Consider the following 23,000-nt stretch of genomic DNA (forward strand, 5'->3'; position numbering starts at 1 on the left):
CTGTGGTCTTGGGCAAGTCACTTAACCTCTATCTGCCTTGGTTTCCTCTCCTGTAAATGGAAATAATAGTAGACTTTGTTGTGAGGGTCAAATGACACAATATTTATAGGAATATTTAGCACAGTTCTTGACACGTTGTAGATGCTATATAAATGCTTATTCTTCTTCCTGCTGTTCCCCAAATATCCATTTAAGGAGTGCCCCCAACCAGAAGACTCTTCATTTCTCACCTGGATACACAACTTTGTTCTTCAACACAGTCCCATACCTCCCATACCTCCCATACCTCCTCTCTGCCCCTTATTCTTTTCAGCTTTCCTTTGTGTGTTATTTTCCTCCATTAGATTGTAAGCTCCTTGAGGGGAAGGACTGTCTTTTTTCATATTCGTATCCCCAGGGCTTAGAACAGTGCCTGGCACATAGTAGGTACTTAATAAATGTTTATCGACAGTATGTTTTCAATGAGGATGAACACAGCATCAGGGTCAGCTACTGCACTGATAGTAAGTTCTTCAACTTGAAAAGACTACAAGCCAAGACCAAGTGGAGGAGTGTCGGTGCATGACCTTCTGTCTGTAGATGATTGTGCACTCAGTGCAGCCTCGGAAGCTGAGATGCAACGAAGTATGGATCGGTTCTCTGCTGCTTGTGCTAATTTTGGCCTCACAACCGGACCATCCATACATGGAACCATCGGTTACAGCAAACGGAGAAGTTTTGAATGCTGTGGATAATTTCACTTTCCTTGGTAGTGTACTTTCCAGGGATGTGCACATCGATAATGAAGATGATGCACACTTTGCCAGAGCTAGCTCAGTGTTTGAGAGGCTCCAAAGGAAAGTACAGGAGAGAAGAGGCATTAGACTCATTACCAAACTGAAGGTCTACAGAGCCATGGTGCTGACCTCATTGTTGTATGCCTGTGAAACCCGGACAGTCTACCAGCACCATGCCAGGAAACTGACTTGCTTCCATTTGAATTGTCTTAGAAAAATTCTGAAGATCACCTGGCAGGATAAGGTACCAGACACTGAGGTCCTTACTTGAACTAAACTGCCAAGCATTCAAACTCTGTTTCAGAGAGCACAACTCCGATGGGCCACGTTGTTTGAATGCAAAGCATACCCTTGCCAAAAAGACTATTTTATGGAGAATGCACACAGGGCAAGGTTCACATGGTGGTCAGAAGAAGCAATAGAAGGACACTCTCAAGGTCTCTTTCAAGAACTTTGGAATTGATTGTGTGACATGGGAGATACTGGCACAGGACTGCTCAACATGGCATTCCCACATCAGAGAAGGTGCTGTGTTCTATGAGAAAAGCAGAATTAGTCAGCTCAAAGGAAATGCAGAGTGCACAAATTTAGAATATCCACTCCAAATGTTCACATGGACTATTTGTGCCCGACCTGTGGTAGAGCATTGTGAGCTTGTATTGGTCTGATCAGCCACAGTCAGACACGTTGAAACTTGACTCTAGCATAGAGATGTCATTTTGTTCCTCTTGGAGAGCGAAGGACAACAACCAACCAATCTAATCTGTTCCTCCGATAGACCTCTCTTTCTCAACCAGTATCAAATCACTTTACGGTTACCACTTTGGAGCATGACTTGAGATCTAACTCTTCCCACTTTTTTCCATCATTACCCTTGTGATCCTTGATCTTTTGCTTCCCAACGTGAATTTCCTTGTTATTTTTTCTAAATCTATAAAATATTGTTTTGTTAGACAGCATTGAATAAGTAAATTAATTTAGACACTATTTTCTTTTTTATTATATTGGCTCAAACAACTTATGAACAAACATGAAACTTTTCTTGATTCCCTCAACTGCTAGTCACTCACTCACTCACTAACCATATATGTATATATGTAGAGATATGCATAGATACACATATGTATTTCACACATGTTGTCTCTCTTGAAGGAACATAAACTCCTTGAAAACAGAAACGGTTTCATTCTTGTCTTTGTGTTCACAGAGACTAGGACAGTGCTTGGCACATAGCAGGTGCTTACTAAATGCTTCTTGACTGAATAAAGGGGTAGTTTTTTGGGGGAGGCATATTTGAAAATTATGGTGGCACAAAAATAAATTATATCAATAAAAATTGTGTAATTTCAAAACAAAATTTCAAAATCCTATCTTTCAAAACTCAAACTCTACAAGGTTTCTTAAAAGGTTAGTGCATTCTAAAGCTATTAAAAGCTATTTTAAACTCCACACTGTGCTAAGACTTTTGAGACATCCTGTGTTATAAGCAGCAATCATCAAAACCATTTGATGTTGGTTAAATAATAGAAAAGTAGATTAGTGAAACAGACTAGATAAGGGAGAACCAGAAATAATGAGACTTAATTATCCAATGTTTGATAAGTCTAAAAATATAAATTACAGAATTAGGAAAGAACTCCTTATTTGATAAGAGCGGCTCAGAAAATGGAAAAACAGTCTGGCAGAAATCGGGCCTAGACCAACATACCATACTCCATAATAAATTCAAAATAAATACTTGAATATTAAAGACAAATGTCATTAGGGAAAGAAAAGAGAATGACACGTCCAGTCCGCCTTCTGTCCTGTTTTTGTACAGCAAGGTGCAGAAGAAAGGGAGCCAATGTTTGTACAGACAGAAGACCTGGGTTCAAGACCCAGCATTGACCAGCTGTGTGATTCTGCTGAGTCATTTAACTTCATTTTCCTCATCTCCGACATTGGGCTAAGAATGCGTGCTCCACCCTTCCCATCTAATAAAATTGTTGTGAAGAAGCGCCTGTCAGCCTCCGAGTGCTACCAAGATGGGCGTCAATTACTCAGTACAAGGGGGTGATTTTCAGCCAGACTGGCCAGCTGAATCATCAGGTCTGTGTGATTCTTCAGTCGTTTTTCAGTCATGTCTGATTCTTTGTGACCCCATTTGGAGTTTTCTTAGCAGAGATACTGGAGTACTTTGCCATTTCCTTTTCCAACTCATTTTACAGATGAGGAAACTGAGGCAAATGGGATTAAGCGACTTGCCCGAGGTCACACAGCTAGTAAGTGTCTGAGGCTAGATTTGAACTCAAGAAAACGAGTCTTCCTGACTCAAGGCCCAGTATTCTCCCCATTGCACTACCTAGTTGGCCTAAGTAATCGGGTTAACAATCTCCATTAATGGAAGTCAAGAGAAAAACAGATGGTGAGGGAACAAATGCCCTCATAGGAGTGAAATGGACTGAGAAGCAGGAGACAAGATTGGGAAGACTAAGTATATTATGGGTTCTTCTGGACACTCCTTCATTGGGAATCAAACCTGGTCAGACTCTCTTTCCCCTATTTTGTCCCTGGTTACTCAGTGAACTCACTGCCAGTCTATCACCTCAGGCTACCCTTCAATGGAACAGGGCCCCCTACTCAGCCTCATCCTGTCAAATGGACTTGGAATCATAGAATGACAAAGTTGGAAGAGATCTTAGAGGCCATCTGATGCAATCATCTCGTTTTACAGATGAGGAAACCGAGACTCAGGAAACAGATATGACTTGCCCAAATTCTCACGGATAGTCAGTTATAGAGCTGGGATTGATTTGAACTCGGGTACATTGATTTCAAATCTAGCATTCTTTCCACTATGCCAGTGATAATGGACATCACCCCAGACCTCACTTAAGGGGTGATGATAATGGTGGAAATCTCAGACAGGGTGGTAAGAGAGATATTGGTTCAAGTAGGTCTTTGTTGGCTCTGGTATCACACCCATCAATAGCTACTGCCTCAGCCTTTATGTAGGTCCAGGCCTAGACAGAAGACTAATCATTGGCAGGGAGAAGTTCCAGCATCCAAAGTTTAAAATGATTTTCACTGCCTTCATAAGAACAACCTTTACGGTGACGACTGAGAAATGGTCATCGGGATCAGCAGACTATGGGACACAGCCTTAGAATACACAATTAAGGAAGCTTCTTATATTTTTAAAAGGTTGACACCCTATCTGATCCACCTTCAGGGCCAGCCATGAGCTATTTATGAAGTTGGTAAAGTTTGTCTTTGGTGGTGACTTATCGCCCCTTTTCAGTATCTCTACCCTGCTCCTGCCTCATGAAACCAAAACTTTAACCCCACCCAGTATCCTTGCTGTGTTCTGTTCTCAGGTCCTTACTGCCAGACCAAGGCCCACTCCTTTCTCCCATTGGTGAATTCCTCCTGGGGCCTCCATTTTGTGGAGGGGGCCAGTACAAACTTCATTCCCTCCTGGTCCTGCTCTTGATTTTCAGACTTCAAAACCAAGGACCTCAGTCTTCACTGCCTGCTCCCCATCCCATTTAGTTGTATTCCCCCATTAGAGTATAAGCTCTTTGAGAGCAAGTACTGTCTTTCTTTTAGCTTATATTTTTATTCCCTCTGCTTAGTACAGTACCTGGCACACAGTGAGTGCTTAATAAATGCTTCTTTCTTTCTTTCTTTCTTTCTTTCTTTCTTTCTTTCTTTTTTTCTTTCTTTCTTTCTTTCTTTCTTTCTTTCTTTCTTTCTGTCTTTCTGTCTTTCTGTCTTTCCCTTCCTTCCTTCCTTCCTTCCTTCCTTCCTTCCTTCCTTCCTGCCCTCTGCCAGATCCTTTCCTAAGTGCAGATTTTAATAAAGTGTGTGTGTGTGTGTGTGTGAAGAGAGTTAGAACAAGAGGGCCCTGGATCCCCTAAAATGGTGGTGGGATGATTGCATCCTTCATTTTCAGAGGACCGATGACGTCACAGGTGATGTCTTGATTTGGTCGTGAATTGGATTTAAGGGAGGCAGAGTTGCGCAAAGTCATCAGCCTCTCTCTTCCTGAATCATTGGAGTCCAGTGGCAGGACAAAAGCTAGGACAACTGTCGATCGTCCAGGATGCAGTGGGTGACAGAAGAGAAAAGGCAAGGAAGTACCCATACCTTTCCACTCAGCCACCTGCTTGCACTCCCTTGCAACCAGAGTTCATCAGTCGAGGGTCAAGAAATGAGCCCAGCCTCACACATTGTCCAAGATGTTTATCCTATGCCCTTCATCTTCCCTCCCTTTCCCTCTCCAAGAAATAAGCCAGTCCAGACCATTGCATAAGTAGATTCTTTTTATTCGTTTTATAATACACAATGGCGCTGTCCAGAAAAGAATAAGAACATGTGGGGCCCTGGGGCAAGACAAGTCCCAGTTCCCCCTCCCCAATTCTCCCTCCCCCCTCAATGTGGTGTCATTATTTACAATGCAATTTGTGATGAGCCTTGTAGCTCTGGAGACCCTTCCACCTGGGTGTCCTGGGGCAACTTCCCCTAACAAGGGGTCATGTTCATTCTCTAACCCCTCCCCCCTCCAGCTTTAAGGTTCTGCCGGCAGCATCAGATGCTCAAACTCTTGGCCAGTTTGGGTTCTCCCATGCTACTCCTATGATGGAGATGCTCAGGTTCAACAGAACCAGACTTCAAATCAGGAAATTCTTTGAATTCCCCAAATGGCATTTCCCTTTTCCCCTCCACATTCCTCATGCTCTCCAGTCAGACATACACCAAACAGGATGACAGTCAAATTTGCAAGAGCTCTCTCCCAACCACTCATCCCTCATGGGATTCTCACGATATCCCTCCGAGAGGAAATGGGTAGGAAGCTTATTATCTCAATAATCCCGATATTCCTTCCAACTTTAAATCCCGTGATTCTAGGATTTCTATTTTATGGTTGAAGAACCTGGGTTCAAGAGAGGTTTGGTGACCTGGCCAGTGTCTCACAGGATGTAATTGGTAGGTGGGTTTCTATTCCTCCCCTCCCCCTCACATCAAACTTATGGAAGATTTAGGGTTAGAACCCTGGTCTCCTGGTTACCGGCTCTTCCCATCACACCGTGACACAGAAACAACAGTGTGGTGGCACAGTGGATAGAGAGCTGACCTCTGGGTCAGGGGGACCTGGGTTCGAGTCCTCTTTGGACACAGACTGGCAGCATTACCCCAGCGCTGACCTTCTCTCAGTTCTCCAAGCAACATTCCGAGACTGTAAGTTGCAGAAAAGTTAATGACCTCTGTGTTCATGAAGCACCTACTGTGTGCCGGGCACTGTGCTAAGTGTCTTACAGCGATGATCTCGTTTGATCCCCACCACAGCCCTGTGAAGGGGGTGCTATTCTCCATCCCATTTTACAGTTGAGGAAACAGAGGCGGAGTGAGGTCCCTAGGCTCATACAGCTGTTGTGACCGGGACTAGATCTGAATTCAGGTCTTCAAACACCAAGTCCTACATCCACCGAGACAACCAGCTGTCTTCTGGGATTTGTGTCTGTATCTCGCTTTTCCTCACCAGAAGCCTACCAGACAGGGGCTGTTATTTTCCCATTTTACAGATGAGGCAAAAAAAAAAGATGTTAAGTGACTTGCCCAGGGTCGTAGAGCTAGTGAGTATCCAAAGCAGGATTTGAATTCAGGTCTTCCTGATTCCAGGTCCAGCATTCTATCTACGGTACAAACTAGCTCCATAGCCTGGCATTCAAAGCTACTCACACTCTCAACCAGGTCACCAGGCACTCACGCTACCACCCGCCTGGTTTAGGCCATCATCGCTTAGGCCTAGACTATTTTGACAGCCTCCTAATTGGCCTCCCTGACTCCAAGTTCATCTTCCTGTCAAATTGATATTAATAAAGCACAGGTCCGACCATTTACTCATTCCCCAAAGAAGTTCCCGTGGTAACCTGTGGCCTCTAGGATGAAAAACAAACTCCTCTGTTTGGCATTTAAAGCCCTTTTCAATATGGCTCCAGCCGCCTTTCCAGTCTTATTACACAGACCTGACGTTGCAACCAAACCGATGTGCTATACACGACACTCATCTCCTCTTACCATGTCTTTGCATGGGTTGTATACCCGTGTCTAGGACGCGTTCCCCCTTCACCTCTGCCTCTTGAATTTCTTCAGAGCTCAGCTTGAGAGATATCTCTTATATCAGACCTTTCCTGATCCCTCGTAGCTAGAATACTCTTCATATTACTTTCACCACTTCCTTCATTCGTATTCATGTACTGTTGAACAGAGCTAGAGGAAATCACAAAACTGTCTGGATCAAATCCAGTAAAAAGTTGTTGCCTAATATTGATTGGACTGTCACAGCAGCCTTCTATTTCTCCATCATTTATATTTGCTAATCCACTCTCTTGCTCCAAAGCTCCCATGGCATCTCTCTTTTTCCATTCTCTTAGCTGAGGAACTTACATTATACTTTACCCTCCTCCATCAAAAAAAAAAAAAAAGAAATTAATTCCATCCTACTCACATCCTATCATTCAGACATCCTCCTTTATCTTGTGCTTCATACTGGTCTTTGATGAAGAGTGACCTTTTTCCTTGCCTAGGTCAGTCGTTCTACAAGTGCCCTTATGCCCATCCCCTTCTGACTTCTCCAGCAGTTGGCTCTTAGTATCCTTCCTACTCTCTCTTATTAGTCTCTCCCTTTCCCCTGGCTCCCTCCCTACTGCCTACTAACATAACTCACTTCCTCTTTGTCTTTAAGAAACACTTACCTGATCTTGTCATCACTAAGAGTTATCACCTGAGATTTCTTTTTCCTTTCTCAGGTAAACTCTTTGAGAAAGCCATCTACAGTTAGTGTTTCTACTCCCTTTCCTCTCATTCTTTTCCGAATCTTCTGCAATTTGGCCTTACCATATATCTGAAACTGCTCTCTCCAAAGATACTAGTGGTTTCTCAGTTGCCAAATCTAATGGCCTTTTTCTCAGTCCTCTTTGTAGCATTTCACAGGGTTGATGACTTTCTCTTTCTTGTTCCTCTTTCCTCATGACCCTGATTTCACCTCCTCTTATCTGATTGTTCCTTCTCAGTTTCCTTTGCTCATGCTTCACTCATACTACACCCTCTAAATTTGATGTCCCCAAAGGCTCTGCCATGGACTCCCCTTTCTTGCTTATTGAGCTCATTAGCTCCCATGCATTCTGCTAACATCTCTAACATGGCTTCCAGATCTAGCCCTAACCTTTCTCTTCAGCTACAGCAGCAAAATGATTCTTGGACATTTCCAATTGAATGTTCCAGTGACATCTCAAATTCAGCATTTTTAAAATATGTCCTTCCCCTCAAACTCCCTCCTTTTCTAAACTTTCCTATTACTTCCCAAAAGGCATAATATATAATAAACCCACAAAGTAGGCTGGAACCAGTCACTCAAGCTTGTAACCTAGGTGCTATCCTCGACCCATCATTCTTGCTCACGTATCCAATACATTGCCAAATCTTGTTTCTGCCTTCACACGGTTATTTGGCGTTTGAACCATGTCTGACTCTTCATGACTCTCTAGACCATACCATCCATGACAATGATGCTGGAGTGGTTTGCCATTTCCTTTTCCAGTGGATTAAGGCAAACAGAGGTTAAGTGACTTGCCCAGGGTCTCATAGCTAGTAAGCGTCTGAGACCAGATTTAAACTCAGGTCGTCCTGATTCCAGGCCCAGCACTCTAACTACTGAGCCCCCTAGCTGCCTCTTTGTACCCTCACAACATTTGTTGCACATCCTCCTCTTTACACTTACACAGATCTTCACCATATCTGGACTGGACTATTACAACAGTCGATACAAATTGGCCTATTACAAAGGTCTTTGAATTGGTCTCCTTACTGTACTTAACAGCGAAAGCAATCTTCCCAATCATTTCCTTGCTCAACAAGATCTCAATGACTTCTCTGATCCAATATCGAGTCCTCCACTGGCATTTGGAGCTCTTCACCACCTGGTTCCTTCCTCCTTTTCCAGTCTTCACTTTTCACTCCTCTACGTGTACTCTATGACACAACCACGAGAACCTCCCTGCACTTCCTTAAAGACAATGCTCCATGTCCCCCACTCTCTGTGCCTCACATTGCCCATGCCTGGAATCTCTGCCCCATCACCGATACCTCCTACCTTTCTTGGCTTCCTTCAAGACTCTACTCAAAACCCCCTGTGGGAGGGAGACTCCCAGCTTAGGAGGCCCTTTCCAGACTCACTCTCTCTGTCTCTCTCTCTCTGTCTTTCTCTATGTCTTTGTCTCTCTATGTCTCTCTGTTTCTCTCCATGTATATGTATATATGTATATACATACATGCACATACATGTATATTATATGTACCAGTTATTTACATGTCACCTCCCATGGTAGAATGCACATTCCTTGAGAACAGAGGCTTTTTGGCCTTTATTTCTATCCCTAGCATTTAGCATAGTGCCTAGCACACACTAAGCGTTTAATAAATAAATGCTTGATGATTGACTTACTTTGTATGTTTTGAATTTACATATGTACATATATGTAGTTTCCCTCCAATAAAACAAAAGCTCTCTAAAGTCAGGAATTATTCCATTTTTTGCCTTTATGTCCCCAGCACCTGGCCAAGTACTTGACACATTTTTATTGTTCTTGCTCAGTTGTCTCAGTCATGTCCAACTCTTCATGACCCCATTTGGGGTTTTCTTGGCAGTGATATTGGAAGGGTTTGCCATTTCCTTCTCCAGCTCATTTTACAGACGAGAAAACCGAGGTAAATGGGGTTAAGGGACTTGCCCAGGGTCACACAACTAGGAAGTGTCTGAGGCTGCATTTGAACTCCACTCCAGGCCTGGCACTGTCTCCACTGTGTCACCTAGCTGCCCTACCTGACACATAGTCTGTGCTTAATAACTGATTTTTGAATGGATGGTTCCAACTATTCCCACTGATCTCATATTATTCCCCTTTGTGTGCCCCGTGCTCCAGGCAAACTGGACTGCACTACTTCCCTGACCGTCCTGTGCTATCCTGCCCTCCATACCTCTTCTGTACTCTTGCCTCGGCCTAGAATGCCTATCCCACTCCCCTGTCTCCCTTTGTTGAAGTTTTACCTATACTCCAAGGCCTAGCTTGATGTTGTCTCCTCCATGAAGCCTTCCTTGATTCCCCTAGCTGGAATGATCTCTCCCTCTCTGGAGCTCCCTTAAATTTCATGGCATCACAGGATGACAGATTCAGAGCTGGAGTGTCAGATCGTGTCGTCCAACCCTCCCACTACCACCATTTTGAGGATGAGGGGACTGAGTAAGCCTCCTTTGTTCACAGTCACAGAGCTAGTTTCAGAGATGATGTTGGGACCCAGGTGTCCCTGACTCTAACCCTCTCTTTCCTCCCTCCCTCTCTCCTTCCCTTACACCTCCATCATCTCCTCTCCACTGTATCAGATGCCCTTTGGCCTTTGCGACTCCAACCTGGCACCTATCGTATCGCCCTTCCCCACCGGACCCCGAGCTCCTTGAGTACAATAATACCAGTTTACGTCGCCATAGATCATTGAGGTTTATAAGGTGCTTCCTTCGCAACAACCCCGGGAAGTGGGTAGTGAAAGTCTTTTTCTACGCATTTGACAGATGGGGAAATTGAGGCTCAGAATCCCAAAGCTGATGAGTCAGGACCCTAGGTCTTCTGCAGAGTCACTACACCACCCCCCCGGCTTTATATATGCCTCTCCTCATCTCAGTATCCTCCAGAAGGTCCCTGCCTAGCGCACAGAGGGCGCACACAGGAGATGTCCGTTGAAATATTCACCAGGCTAAGTCACTATTCCTCTCCATCAGGAAGCTCTGCCAGAGGTCTGGCTCGATACCCACATTGGTACATTCTCCATTTCAACAAGAACTGACAAATCGATCGATAGATACAAAAGGCATGGGAACCTTTTATTTGATTCTCATGGCTTCTACTGGGACCATGAAGCATTAGCTTGTGGTTTTAAGAAAGCATCTTCCCATCTCCTAATGGCTCCAACTGTTTCTTGTATGGCAACTCGAAGGAGCAGAGAGGCCTGGGCTTCAATCTGGACTAAGGGAGGATGTGCTCACCTCATACTGTGAAGAGAAAATGGACATCTTGAGAGACAGGACTTAACTTTTCAAGACCTATCAGGATCTGGCTAGGCCCCACTCGGGGGTAGCTCGTGATACATTAAAGTACTAGGCTATAGGACCAAGGATAGGTAGAGAGGCAGGAGAAGCCAGACTAGGAGAATTCTAAATATGGGTTAAATGACTCCCCCAGAGCCACATAGCTGGCAAGGAAGCGTCTGAGGCTGGATTTGAACTCAGATTTTCCTGATTCCAGTCCCAGGGCTCTAACCCCTGTACCATATAGTTACCATCTATAATATTTACAAATGATCAAATAAAATAATGTATGAAAATTCTTTTTAAAGTTCTGAAATTGGGATCCCAATGTCAGCTGTTAACAAAATGTCAAGGCAAAAATTTTTTTTGATGTTTTCATATTTTTCCATTGGCATTATGGGGGATATAAAGATGATTACATTTGTCTCTAACCAGCTTTTTCAGACTTTTCTCATGCTATTCCCCTTCATGTACTCTACATTACAGTCACTCTAGACCATTCTCAGTCTCTTCTTTTTTGTCTGCCCTGGGCCTTTGCTATTCCAAACTGCTCAGTCCCTCCACCACATCTGCTTCCTGAGATCTAAGGTCTAATATAAAGGTCCCCTTTGGCAAAAGCTTTCCCTGACCTCCCCTAGGCAAAAGTGATCTCTCCTTCCTCATATTTCTCATAATACACTGTCTCTGCCTCTCCTTTTCACCTTTCCTATTTTGCTTTTATCAGTGGAGTCTTATGACCACTTATTAGAGGATAAGTTCCTCAAGGGTCAGGATCTGTACCTTATTTCATCTTTATATCTCCCTCTAGGGCCTGACACAGGGTGTTGCACTTGAAGCAAACTGAATTGAGCTGAGTTACAGGGGATTACAGCCCATAGACACTTAACTGAAATATTCATTCATTCATACGATACAAAATTCTTTTGTGCTCCTCTTATTTGATTTTTCAGAGTACCTCTGTGAGGTAGACAGAGAAAGAATTATTCCACTCTTACGGGTGTGGAAACTGAGACTCAGTTAAGTGATTTAACCAAGGTCTAGAATTCAAATCTTTCAATTCTGACTTGAATGTTTGAATTCTGACTTTGAATATATGGTGGTATTTTATACCACCATGGAAATTGAGAGAAAAATTAGAGAAGAGAGTGATTCATATGGGTCAGAGTTATCAGGGAAAGGTTGGTAGAAGAGCTAGGAACTGAGCCATGCTGTGAAGGTTGGGTAGGATTTGAATGAGCAGAGAGTGGTAATAGAGAAGACCTGCTTTTTGGGATAGGTCTCCCTTTAAAAGCATAGAGTATCTTCTCATGAGTTCTTGGACATTCTGTGTCATCTCCTTCCCTCTGCTCCCACTTACCTGCTTGTTATCGTAAGGCATGTGGCCAAATGTGTGCATAACGTTGAGGTCTCTCCGGCCCATGAGTCGGTGGACAGCATGGTTAGTGTTGCCTGTAAATTTGGTAGTTGAATGATAGCGTCTCTCTACTTGATTCCCATCTGGCTCCTTCTGGTTCTCTTCCTTATCTCCAAGAAAAGCCACCAATTTGTCTATGGAGTTAAGGGAGAGGTTGTCCCAGGCTGCCTTAAAATTTGGGTCTTCTTTGATCTAGAATGCAGAAACAAAGGAAAAGATTATGGAAGGCAGCCTGGGTTTGGAAGGCAAGTACAAAATTTTGAGTCAGAGCACTTGAGTTCAAATCCTACCTAGCTCTGATATGTGCTATCTTGGAAAAATCACCTCCTCCCTCTGTGGGTCTGTTTCCTCCTCTATAAAATTTGCCTGGCACACACAGTAGACTGCTTAATACATATTTGCTTGTTTATTAATGAGGAGGTCGGAATAGATGAGAGGGTTGGAGTAGATGAGGGGTTCTTAACTAGGGGTCAGTGAACCTATTTTTAAAAAATATTTTGATAACTATATTTCAATAAGTTGGTTTCTTTTGTAATCCTATGTATTTTATTTTAACCATTTAAAAGCTTTTTTCTGAGAAGGGATCCATAGATTTCACCAGACTGCCAAAGGGGGTCCATGCCACAAAAAAGGTGAAGAATGCCTAGTGTCTAAGGTCTCTTTCACTTCTAGATACAGTGATCTTACATACAAACTCTCTGTTCTAGCCTGGCTGGCTGATCGAACATACCGTGAACATCATATCTGTTTCTGTCTTTGATCCTACCATTTCTCTGGCGTGGACTGGCTTTCCTGTTTGAAGAAAGAGCCTGGGTTTCTTAACATATTCCTGGCATGAATTTTTTTAGGGTTTCCAGGAAGTGACACCCAGAAAGTGAAAGCAGAAATAGACTATCAGATGCACTGGATAGAGAAGCCAAGACCAGTAAATCCATAAGCCTATGAGGAAGAGGAAACGAAGCAAGACATGGAGAAGGGACCTCAGAATCAGCAACACCTGGATTCAAAGCTAACCTCTGACAGATAATGACTTTATGGCCTTAGGTATGACATTGAACTTCTTTGGGCTCTAAGATTATATGTTGTTGAGCAGGGGTCAGCGTGGGTTGGTAGAAGTAGTTTCTATCTGAGAAGGTCAAGGGGAAAGAGAGTGAATGAAAGAGACAGAGACAGAGAGAAACAAAAGCAGACAGAGACACACAGAGAAAGAGACAGAGACACACAGAGACAGAGAGAAAAACAGAGACAGACAGAGAGACAGAGAAAGAGACAGAGAGAAGCAGAGACAGACAGACGGACAGTGAGAAACAGAGGCACACAGACAGAGGAAGAGAGAGAAACAGAGACAGAGACAGATACAGAGATAGATAAACAGAGAGAGAGAGAGAGAGAGAGAGAGAGAGAGAGAGAGAGAGAGAGAGAGAGAGAGAGAGCATGAATAATGGCTAAAAGGCTGACCTTGGAGTTAGGAAGACCGGAGTTCTAAGTCTTGCTTCTGACACACACTACCTGGATGCCCATGGGTTAACTCCTCAAGCAATTCCAGGTAACTTTCTCTAAGCTATAAGTTACAGACAAGTTGTTGATCTACATCGGTAGAAAGGTTCCCAAAACAGAAGTTTGATGACATCAATGAAATCACAGATCCAGACCAAACCCCTCCCCAGACAAAAGGGTGGCCAAGTTATTATCATTCTCATCAACGTAGGTTTTTTTTTTTAATGCCTGGTGGGCACATACAAAGAAGAAGTGGCAGGAAAGAGGCAGAAGTAGGCAGGTGAGGTGGCTTGGCAAGCTGAATAATTTGCCAATCATGCATTCCAAAGCAAGTCAAACTGCTCTGAATTTGCCTCTGTTCACCAAATGGCCAGGCCTTTCATGCTCCATCTCATGTAGAAAGCAGGAAGCCTTTCCCAGTCTCTCCTAAGCTTACTTTCCAGCATGTCATGTGTACCATGTGTTCTCCCCCATTAGAACATAAGCTTCTTGAGGGCAGAGACTGTTTTTCACAGTGCCTAGCACATAGTAAGTGTTTCAATAAATACTTGTTGGATGATATAAATAGTCACAAAAGAACAAAATAATAGAGCCTTAGTGCTGGAAAGGACCTATGAAATCAAACTGCTGATTCCTGACACATCAACCAACCAAAAAAAAGCCAAATGCTTACACTCAATCCTATGCCTGGCCCTAGAGCTGGGATGAGAGCTAGATAAGATAAATAGTTGCTTAGAGTGCAACACCCACAGGATGCAAGGAAGGACACTTCACAGAATTATATTGCAATTTAATATTTTACACAGACGCATGTTAGTGCCCACAAACGCTGCTTTCCACGACATGTACCCATGTCCAGTCAAGTTGTATATGCTACAATGGAGGTTCAGAGCCTCCACTGTTCGGTAATGCAGAGGGGTGTCAAACCTCCCAGAGGCACACAATTAATCATGCAGGCTATGATCTGCTCTAAGGGGGAATCCGGAAAAGGGAACAAACGAATAACTAACCCTGAAGGAATTTATACATATAACTGAGGAGACATAGTCTTCTCTTAAAGAGAGACAGAGATATTTGAACTATCAGAGCTGGAAGGGGCCTTAGAGACCATCTAGTCCAAACCTTCATTTTACAGAAGAGGAAACCTAGACCAGATGGAAGATGCAGTGATAGTCACACAATAAGCAGCAAAGCCAAGACTAGAACCCACGTCTCCCAATTCCTGGGTTGCTGCTCTTTCTGCCACACTGGACCGCCTTTCACATGGAATGATAAAAGAAAACTCAAGGACTACGTTACCACTGATTATATAATGAAAGTAGCAGCAACGCCCATGTGTATGGTACTCTCAAGGCTTTGGTATGCTGAGTGGGAGCACACGTGCAGGATTCAGCTCCGCGATGGGAGAGCACGCTATGGGCTAGGGGCTACCCCAGGCATTCTGGGGTAGTGTAGAGCACCCTGGACTGGAAGGCAGGAGGACACCAGTGTGAATCCTGATATGACCTTTGTTCACTTTACTTAGCTCAGATGTAAGACACAGAAATAAGACTTAATAACTAACTTCTATGGTTCTTTCTAGCTCTAAATCTATGACCCTGTAAGAAGATTTCCTGAAAGAAGTAAGTCTGAGCTTGAAAACAAAATAAACTTTAAACAGGCAGAGGTTTGGGGTCGATGAAGATTACTGGGGACACGCTGCTCACCTTTTCATTGAACCTGTCTCCTTCCTCTTTGAGAAGAGCAACTATCTTCTGGATAACAATGTCCTCTAAAGGAAAAGAAGAGAAATGGGTCACTTTTTAATGTCCAAAAATGCTCCTTAAATGACAATATTGTTTTCTAGAAACCAAATCTGACACTCAAGACTCTTTTGCTCTTGACTTCCAACCCAATTCAACCATCTCTAGAGGAAAGTCAACCCCTCCTAACAGGCAGGACTTTGGGGGTGGATGGTGAGGATGGTGAGGGGGTGGGGGGGCAGGGAGTGAGACTGTCTGGAACTAGACAGAGAACAACATACTAGAAATAAAAGGGCCCTGGATTGGGAGTCAGAACTGGTTTTTGGTCCCAGCTCTACCACCAAGCAATCAACTGTGCAGCCTTAGGCAAACGGCTTTACATCTCTGGGCTTCAGATAGAGTCACAGACCTAGAGCTGGGAGGGACCTTGGAAGCTGTCAAGCCAACCTTGCCCAGGGTTACCAAGGTAGAGATCATCAGAGGCAAAATTTAAGCCATGTCCTCTGACACCAGAGACAGTGTGCTTTTCACTGGACCATGCCAATGGCTTCAACTCTTTAAAATAAGGGAGCTGCTTTCCAAGGTCTCTTATAACTCTACAATCCTATTTATGGTTACAACCTGCCTCGTTTTCTAGATCCTGCCCAGGGAAATTGACCGAAAGACCAGTTCTAACATTCCATGAGGCCAAGAGGACAAAAAAATGCTGCTTCCTCCCCCAAGGATCTCAGAGCAAAAATCCACCCAAGACCTTGGTTAAAGTCATGCTCACTAGATTCAGAATCTCTTCTAAGACGTGGTTCCTCCTTTGGTGGGGGCTGCCCAACTTGGTTGGAAAGTCCAGTAGAATCAAGAGTCCTGACTTCTGTGGGCCACCTCTCATGTACTTCCTCTTCGTCGGAGTCTGGAAACAGAAAGAAACAAATGTGTTATAAATCCATATATGCTTAATGGCCAGGGAGTCTGTGACTGAGGGGAAAGTGGCAGCATGCGTCTTCCGGCTGGTGCTGGGTCCTGCCCAGCATATCACATGAAGACATTAACATGGGAGGAGATATGCTATATCAGTCAACAAGCATTTATTAAGCTCTTGCTATGCACCCGGTGCTGTGTTAAACAATGCGGATACAAGGAAAGGCAAACAAACAAAAACAATCCGCTTTCTCAAGGAGCATAGATGCTAAAAGGAGAGACACCATATCATCATCATCTCCTTCATTTTCATACTCCTTTAAGACTTATAAAGTGCTTGGAGATCCACCATCTCATTTAATCCCCACAAAGGCACTCTTAAGATGGGTAGTCAGGGCTCGAACGGAATCCCATTCAACAAACGGGGAAATCGATGCTCAAAGAGCCCTGGTGAATTGTCCCAAGGCACACAGTCGGTAAGTGGCAAAGCTCAAGTTTTCTGATGTTCGATACAGTAGAGAGGGTTCAGATCTCAGCTCTGCTATTTCACCAATTGTGTGAATTCGGCCAAGTTGCTCGGTTAAAATCCCACCTTGTGCAGGAAGCCTTTCTGGGTCTTCCCAGGCTTCTAGTGCCTTCTCCTCTTAGATTCTCTTCTATGTACCTTGCATATTTCTCCTATGTACCTAGTTACTTACACATTATCTCCTATATTAGAATGTAAGCTCCTTGAAGGCAAGGACTGTTTTTGCTTTCCTTTCTATCTACAAGGCTTAGCAACACTGAGGGTCTTCCCCTTCCAGTTTGATATATATATATATATATATATATATATATATATATATAAAACATTTATTTATTTATTTATTATTTTTATTTATTTATATTTATTAAAAATCTATCAATCTATCTATATTATATATATATATATATTTTAGTTTTTGATTACAGGAGCCATCCTTTGATTAACTTCTTAAAGAGGCCCATTCACTGAATGGGCGTTGCCTCACTCACCTGAAAAGCACCTGAAAAGACCCTAGCCTAAAAGGGCCAGGGTCTCCCAATGCATCCTGGGCCATCTCCAGTCATCCTGGTGAATACCAGGCCACTGAACCCAGATGGCTCTGGAGCAGAAAGTGAGGCTGGTGACCTTGCACAGCCCTCCCTCACTCAAATCAAAGTCAACTGCAAGTCATGTTATCATTTCCCCGACGTCATGGTCCTCTTCGAGAACAAAGGACAAACACAACAACGATGCTTAGCGTGGTACTGGGAACATAGTGCTTAATAAATGTGTGTTGACTGACTGACAATTCTTTGGACCTTCGTGTCTTCATCTATGCAGTGAGAAGATTGGATCTCTGAGGGCTCTTCCCGTTATAACGTCCTGTGGCTCCCAGGCCAGCATGCTGCCCCCTGACTCATGCTTCCATGTCCCCAATTTACTGATTGACCTCAGATGAACTCCCCTTTCCTCTCTGAATTTCTCTAGCAGTATTTTCTAAGTGCTTTCCCTCTGCCTCTGTTCTTTATTGCTCCTTGATCCCTAGAATATTTCTCTTTAATGTTATGGGGGTTTGACATGTACTGAGACCACCTAAGATGGCCAGTCTCCCAGAAGCAGGTTCTCCAGCACCGTCCACATGAGTGATGCTATCTTAGGTGGTTTGGTACCTGCATTGCACTCGCACACAGGCGGACTAGGTGAATAGCTACCTGGAGTAATCTAAAGGGAGTACTAGGAAAGCTCCAACGGCCCCAAAGTATCTACCCCCTTTAGGTGCCTGAAATTTTACCATTAGAAAGTCATTCCTTCGGGTTGAACATTTCCCACTCTTTTAAAAGGTTAGTTCTCTTGGGATGGAGAGCACATTTGTTACTAATATTTTGTGTTCCTGGGGTTATCTGATGCTTTCCTCCATGCTAAGAGAACAGAGTGAAGGTAAAAGGTTCCCAGTGGGTGTTTTTAGGTAAGTGAGTGGCCATGTAATAGAACAAGACAGAGTGACCCAGGAAGCACAAATGGGGGGTGGAGCACAAATGAAGAGGTAGGAGACTTCTAGTCCAGACTCTGCTACTAACAGGCCATGTGACTACCTATCTGAGTCTCGGTTTTCTGATCTGTAAAATGAGGGTAATGATATTTATACTACCTACCTAAAGGGCTATTACAAGGAAAACTTTAGAAATGTGAGCTGCTCTCCTCTTATCACCACTGTCCTTTCTTGTTCCCTTGGAGACGGGGTAGTGCCTGACGGCAATTCTGCCAATGGACTTGGTGGGTCCCAGTCTCATTCCAGTAATGGCTTCTCTAAGTGGTGGGGAATGACCTAGAAGTGGCCAGGATGATCTTCCCAAGGCCCCCCTCAATTCTAGCCCTACTCACAAAAGAGCAAAGAAATAAGGAGGGCACCTGCCACCCTTCAAAGGTTATCAACCCTATCCTAAGGCTGGCCATGGAGGGGACAGAGGAGGAGGCAGATGCAGAGTTGCCACAGCAACGTGGATTGGTTCAACTTACCAGGAGTAGTCAGACTTGCTGGTCTATAGCACATGCGCAAAGCAAGAGAAGTAGGCTTTGTAGGCCTCCTTTCCTCAGGGCTTCTAGAGTCCAAGCCTGATGATTTCTTGGCCTCTTCATTGCCATATTTCTTAAAAGAAAAGGCCTTCTTGAGGCTAGACCTCCCATCCTTCTTCTTAGAGGTTGGCTCTGGTGGTTCTGCCAATGCCTCTGGGGGTTCTGGGCTCTGAGGGGAGATGCATTTCTCCTTTGATTTTTTGTCTCCCTTTTCTTTGCTCTTTTTCTTAAAGGTTGGTTCTGGTGGGTCTACATACGCCTCTAGGTGTTTTGGGTCTTGAGGGGAATTGCATTTCTCCTTTGACTTTTTTTCTCCCCTTTCCTTCTGTTTCTCTGACCCTGTCCTGGTCAGGATGTTCGCCAGGGTCTTTAGCAACCCATGCGGGGCCTTCTTGTGGGCCTTGTCCTTGTGGTTACTTCTTTGGCCACCCTGCTCCCTGGTAGCCCCATTGGTTTTCTCTAGCTTTGGGACCGCAGAGCCATCACTATCCAATAAGTTTTCTTGCCTGTCCAAGGGTTGGACCCGTTCGCTTGATGCCCGGCGAAGCGATCGTGGATCCCAAGAGTCGCCAGTTCCTGGTGTCTTCTTGGAACCCTGAACCCTGTCTGGGGAATGGACTTTTCTTCTCATCCATAATTCTGCCTTCCACGAAGCCCGGTGTTTCTCCATCCTTGTGCCCTCTACAACAAAAACAAACACCTCTTTTAGGAAAACAGTCCTGGGTGAGAGGTACTCCGGAAAAGGAATGGATTGACCCATAAGAAGAAGATAACGTTGTGAATAAAAGCTTCTTGAGATGCTGGCACACCACATGCTCAGTCTAAGTGATTGAACTGCACCTCAGCCCTTTAAAGGTGAAAGAATACACATTAATGTTATTATCCTCATTTTATAGAAGAAGAAACTGAGGCACAGAAAGGCTGTGTGACGTGCCCAAGGTTTGGTTAGTTAGTGACAGAGTTGAGGAATAGAAATTATGACCAGATCCCCTGTCCCGGCGGCACGAGGTATGCCACACCACCGGTTCAGTGTTCCAGATGTGTGCCCGAGCTGCCATGGAGCTTTTGTTCCCCAGCTTTCTTTTCTTCTTTAATTTGTTTAAGAGAATTTTTACCATCTCTCAGGGCTGACTCATCCTTCTGGTTTCTGAATTTTTTCCCTGTTTTGGAATATTTTTATAATACTGTATTATATTATACTATATTATGTGATTATATATTATATATAATATATTATTATTTTTTCCCAATTACGTGTAAAGACAATTTTTAACATTCATTAAAAATTTTTTTTGCTTTCCAGATTTTCTCTTTACCTCCCCCTCCCTGAGATGGTGAGCATTTGGTACACGTGTTTGATCATACAACACCTATTACCACACTGCTACGGGATCTTAAGCGACTCTTTGAACCTCAGTTTCTTCATCCGTAAAATTAGCTTAATATTCTCACTCCCTCCCTCGGCTCCAATGAAGTCAAAGGGTCTTAGACCTGAGAGTCTGTTGCATCTAACTCCCTCATCTGTAAAAGGAGGCTCAGAGAAGTTAACAGGTCTAGGCGTTAGGAGAGGGATTTGAACCCAGGCTCTCTGACTTCTGAGCCAGGTATCCTTCCACTGTGCCAGCAACTCCTCTGATGATGTTTATAGATGGCGATAGAATCCCAATGGGCTTTCTACATAAATGGAAGTTGAATTATTACTGTTTTTATTACGGTGATATCTTTGTGCCGTAGTCGTTTGGCTTAATTGGTTAGAATTAGTGACACCAGAGCCAAAGGTTTAGTCCTCATGGGGCCTATGATGACCCTCGCCACAAGGGAACTCCAGAGAGCCAGCAGGACCCCAACCCCATGGCTGATGGGGAATCAGTAGAGGTACCATGTTTGTATACAAACGATGGTATATTTTGACAAAGCAAACTCTTGCTGGAGGATCATCCTTCACTGGAAACCATCTCTCATTTCCCGTCCGCTTTTTGAGGTTCACAAGAAGGTTTTTGCCTCGGTTTTCTTTCAATATACATTTTATCGATGACTTTTACATTCACACAAATCGTTTCCACTTCCTCTCTCCTCCCACCAAGCCCTCCCTTGTGACAAAGCAAAACAATAAAGCAAAAGCATTCTACCCAGTGACCTCATCGGATATTTATAGCATTCTGTCCCCTTAGTCCTGCTCCGCTGCCATGAGGGGAGTGGTAAGTTTTATCACCTCATCTCTGGGATCTTTATTTGTTTGCCGATGACTCATTAAGCAAAATCCCACTTCGGATACAAAAATATATTGATGCAAAAACCCAACAGATACTTCGAGTCTCAGCGTCCTCATTTTACAAGGAAGGAGACTATGGATTGGTGAGGGGAAGAGACTTCTCCGAGCTAGTGACTGGCATAGTTGGGCGATGCCTAGGGTTTTTGATTCCAAATCCAGTGTTCTCATTTCTACCCTTGGCTGCCTCTGAGTTAGCAGCACAGATAGACTAAGAACTCAAATCTTCTGATTCCTCATCCGGCGTTTTTCCTGATGCTTGCTCATTACAGCGGGACAAACTCAGGACCAAGGAACACAAAACTATCACAGGGCCCATCTTTACTCCATGTCCGGGTTGGGAAGCCAAAGGAAAGCTTTGAAAACGTTCCACATGCTAAGGGGGGCCCAAGACAAAGGGTCTTTGACCAACTGGGCCATAGATTTCTAGAATACCAGAATTGAGACGGAGCTTAGAAGTCAAGCTCCCCATTTTACAGATGCAAAAAGTAAGGCCAGGAGGGAGTGCCTGGCTCAAAATCAAACAGCAAGCATTATTCCATGGTTAAATGTCCCAGCCCCAATTGGTCAGTGGGGACAGAGTGAAAGTGGATGGATGCAAATGCATCCTTATTAGATAAATGCCTGAAAGTGCACATCCTAATTGAAACTCACATATAGGACTTCATCTTTGTGTGCACAGGAGTTTATGTCATCATCTGGTTATTGGTCCTCTTAGAAAACAAAGGAACAACCACAACAACATCTCCATCTTGCCTGATCTCAGAAGCCACTGAGCACAGAAAGTGAGTAGCTGACTATAAACCAGTTATCAGCTTTGACTAAGGGGTACAAAGTTCAAATACACCCATAAACACAACCGAGTCTCCAGTCACATGACTTCTGGAGACTGGGGAAATTCACTGGTGAATTACCCCAGAAGAGATGGGAGGGAGAGGTGCAGACAGCTAGGTGGTACGGTGAGAAGAGCACTGGCCCTAGAGTCAGGAGGCCTTGAGTTCAAATCCAGCCTCAGACACTTGACATCCTTACTAGCTGTGTGACCCTAGACAAGTCATTTAACCCCATTGCCCTGCCTTACCCCCTCCAAAAAAAAAGATTGAGAGAAAATGAGAGTGATCCCCAAAAGATAGGATCCGCAATGGTATAAAATTTATTCCTTTCAAGCCTGCCCTATTACTTTAACTTCTCTTCTGAATTTTAGAGTAGCATCATCTATGTAATATTTCTCTAACCCACAATAATAATAACTCACTTTTACATATCTGTATGTGTATATCATTTTTTGCATAGGTATGTATATATATGTATATATATATATATATATAGCACATAAGTATGTGTGTGTATGTATTTATACAGGGAGCACAGTGAATAGAGCTCTAGGCCTTGAGTCAGGAAGACTCATCTTCGTGAGTTCAAATCCGGCCTCAGACACTTACTAGCTGCGTGACCCTGGGCAAGTCACTTCACCCTGCAGGCCTCAGTTTCCTCATCTGTAAAATGTGCTGGAGAAGGAAAGGGCAAACTGCTTCAGTATCTTTGCCAAGAAAACCCCGTATGAAGAATTGGACACAACTGAAAGGACTGAACAACGACACCGAGGAGGCGAGGGGTTAGAGAAAGAGGAGAGGAGGTGAGGGGTCCCTGGAGTGATCAAAGAGTTCCAGCTTAGATAGTTAAGCCCAACCA

At 43.8% G+C, this 23,000-nt stretch overlaps 1 protein-coding gene across 1 annotated transcript in view; it reads right to left on the reverse strand.

Annotated features, from left to right (window-relative positions):
- Positions 1–19,709, reverse strand: part of BNIP5 (BCL2 interacting protein 5) — a 30,738-nt gene extending 11,029 nt beyond the window's left edge. Inside the window, exons 1-4 of the mRNA XM_036768453.1 lie at positions 18,983–19,709; positions 16,322–16,453; positions 15,514–15,578; positions 12,254–12,502 (exon numbers count right to left, since the gene is read on the reverse strand). Coding sequence (XP_036624348.1) covers positions 12,254–12,502; positions 15,514–15,578; positions 16,322–16,453; positions 18,983–19,709 — 1,173 coding nt within the window. The remainder of the gene's footprint in view (positions 1–12,253; positions 12,503–15,513; positions 15,579–16,321; positions 16,454–18,982) is intronic.
- Between the last annotated feature and the right edge of the window lie 3,291 nt (positions 19,710–23,000).

Source organism: Trichosurus vulpecula, chromosome 7, assembly GCF_011100635.1.
Source record: "Trichosurus vulpecula isolate mTriVul1 chromosome 7, mTriVul1.pri, whole genome shotgun sequence".
Lineage (NCBI taxonomy): Eukaryota > Metazoa > Chordata > Mammalia > Diprotodontia > Phalangeridae > Trichosurus > Trichosurus vulpecula.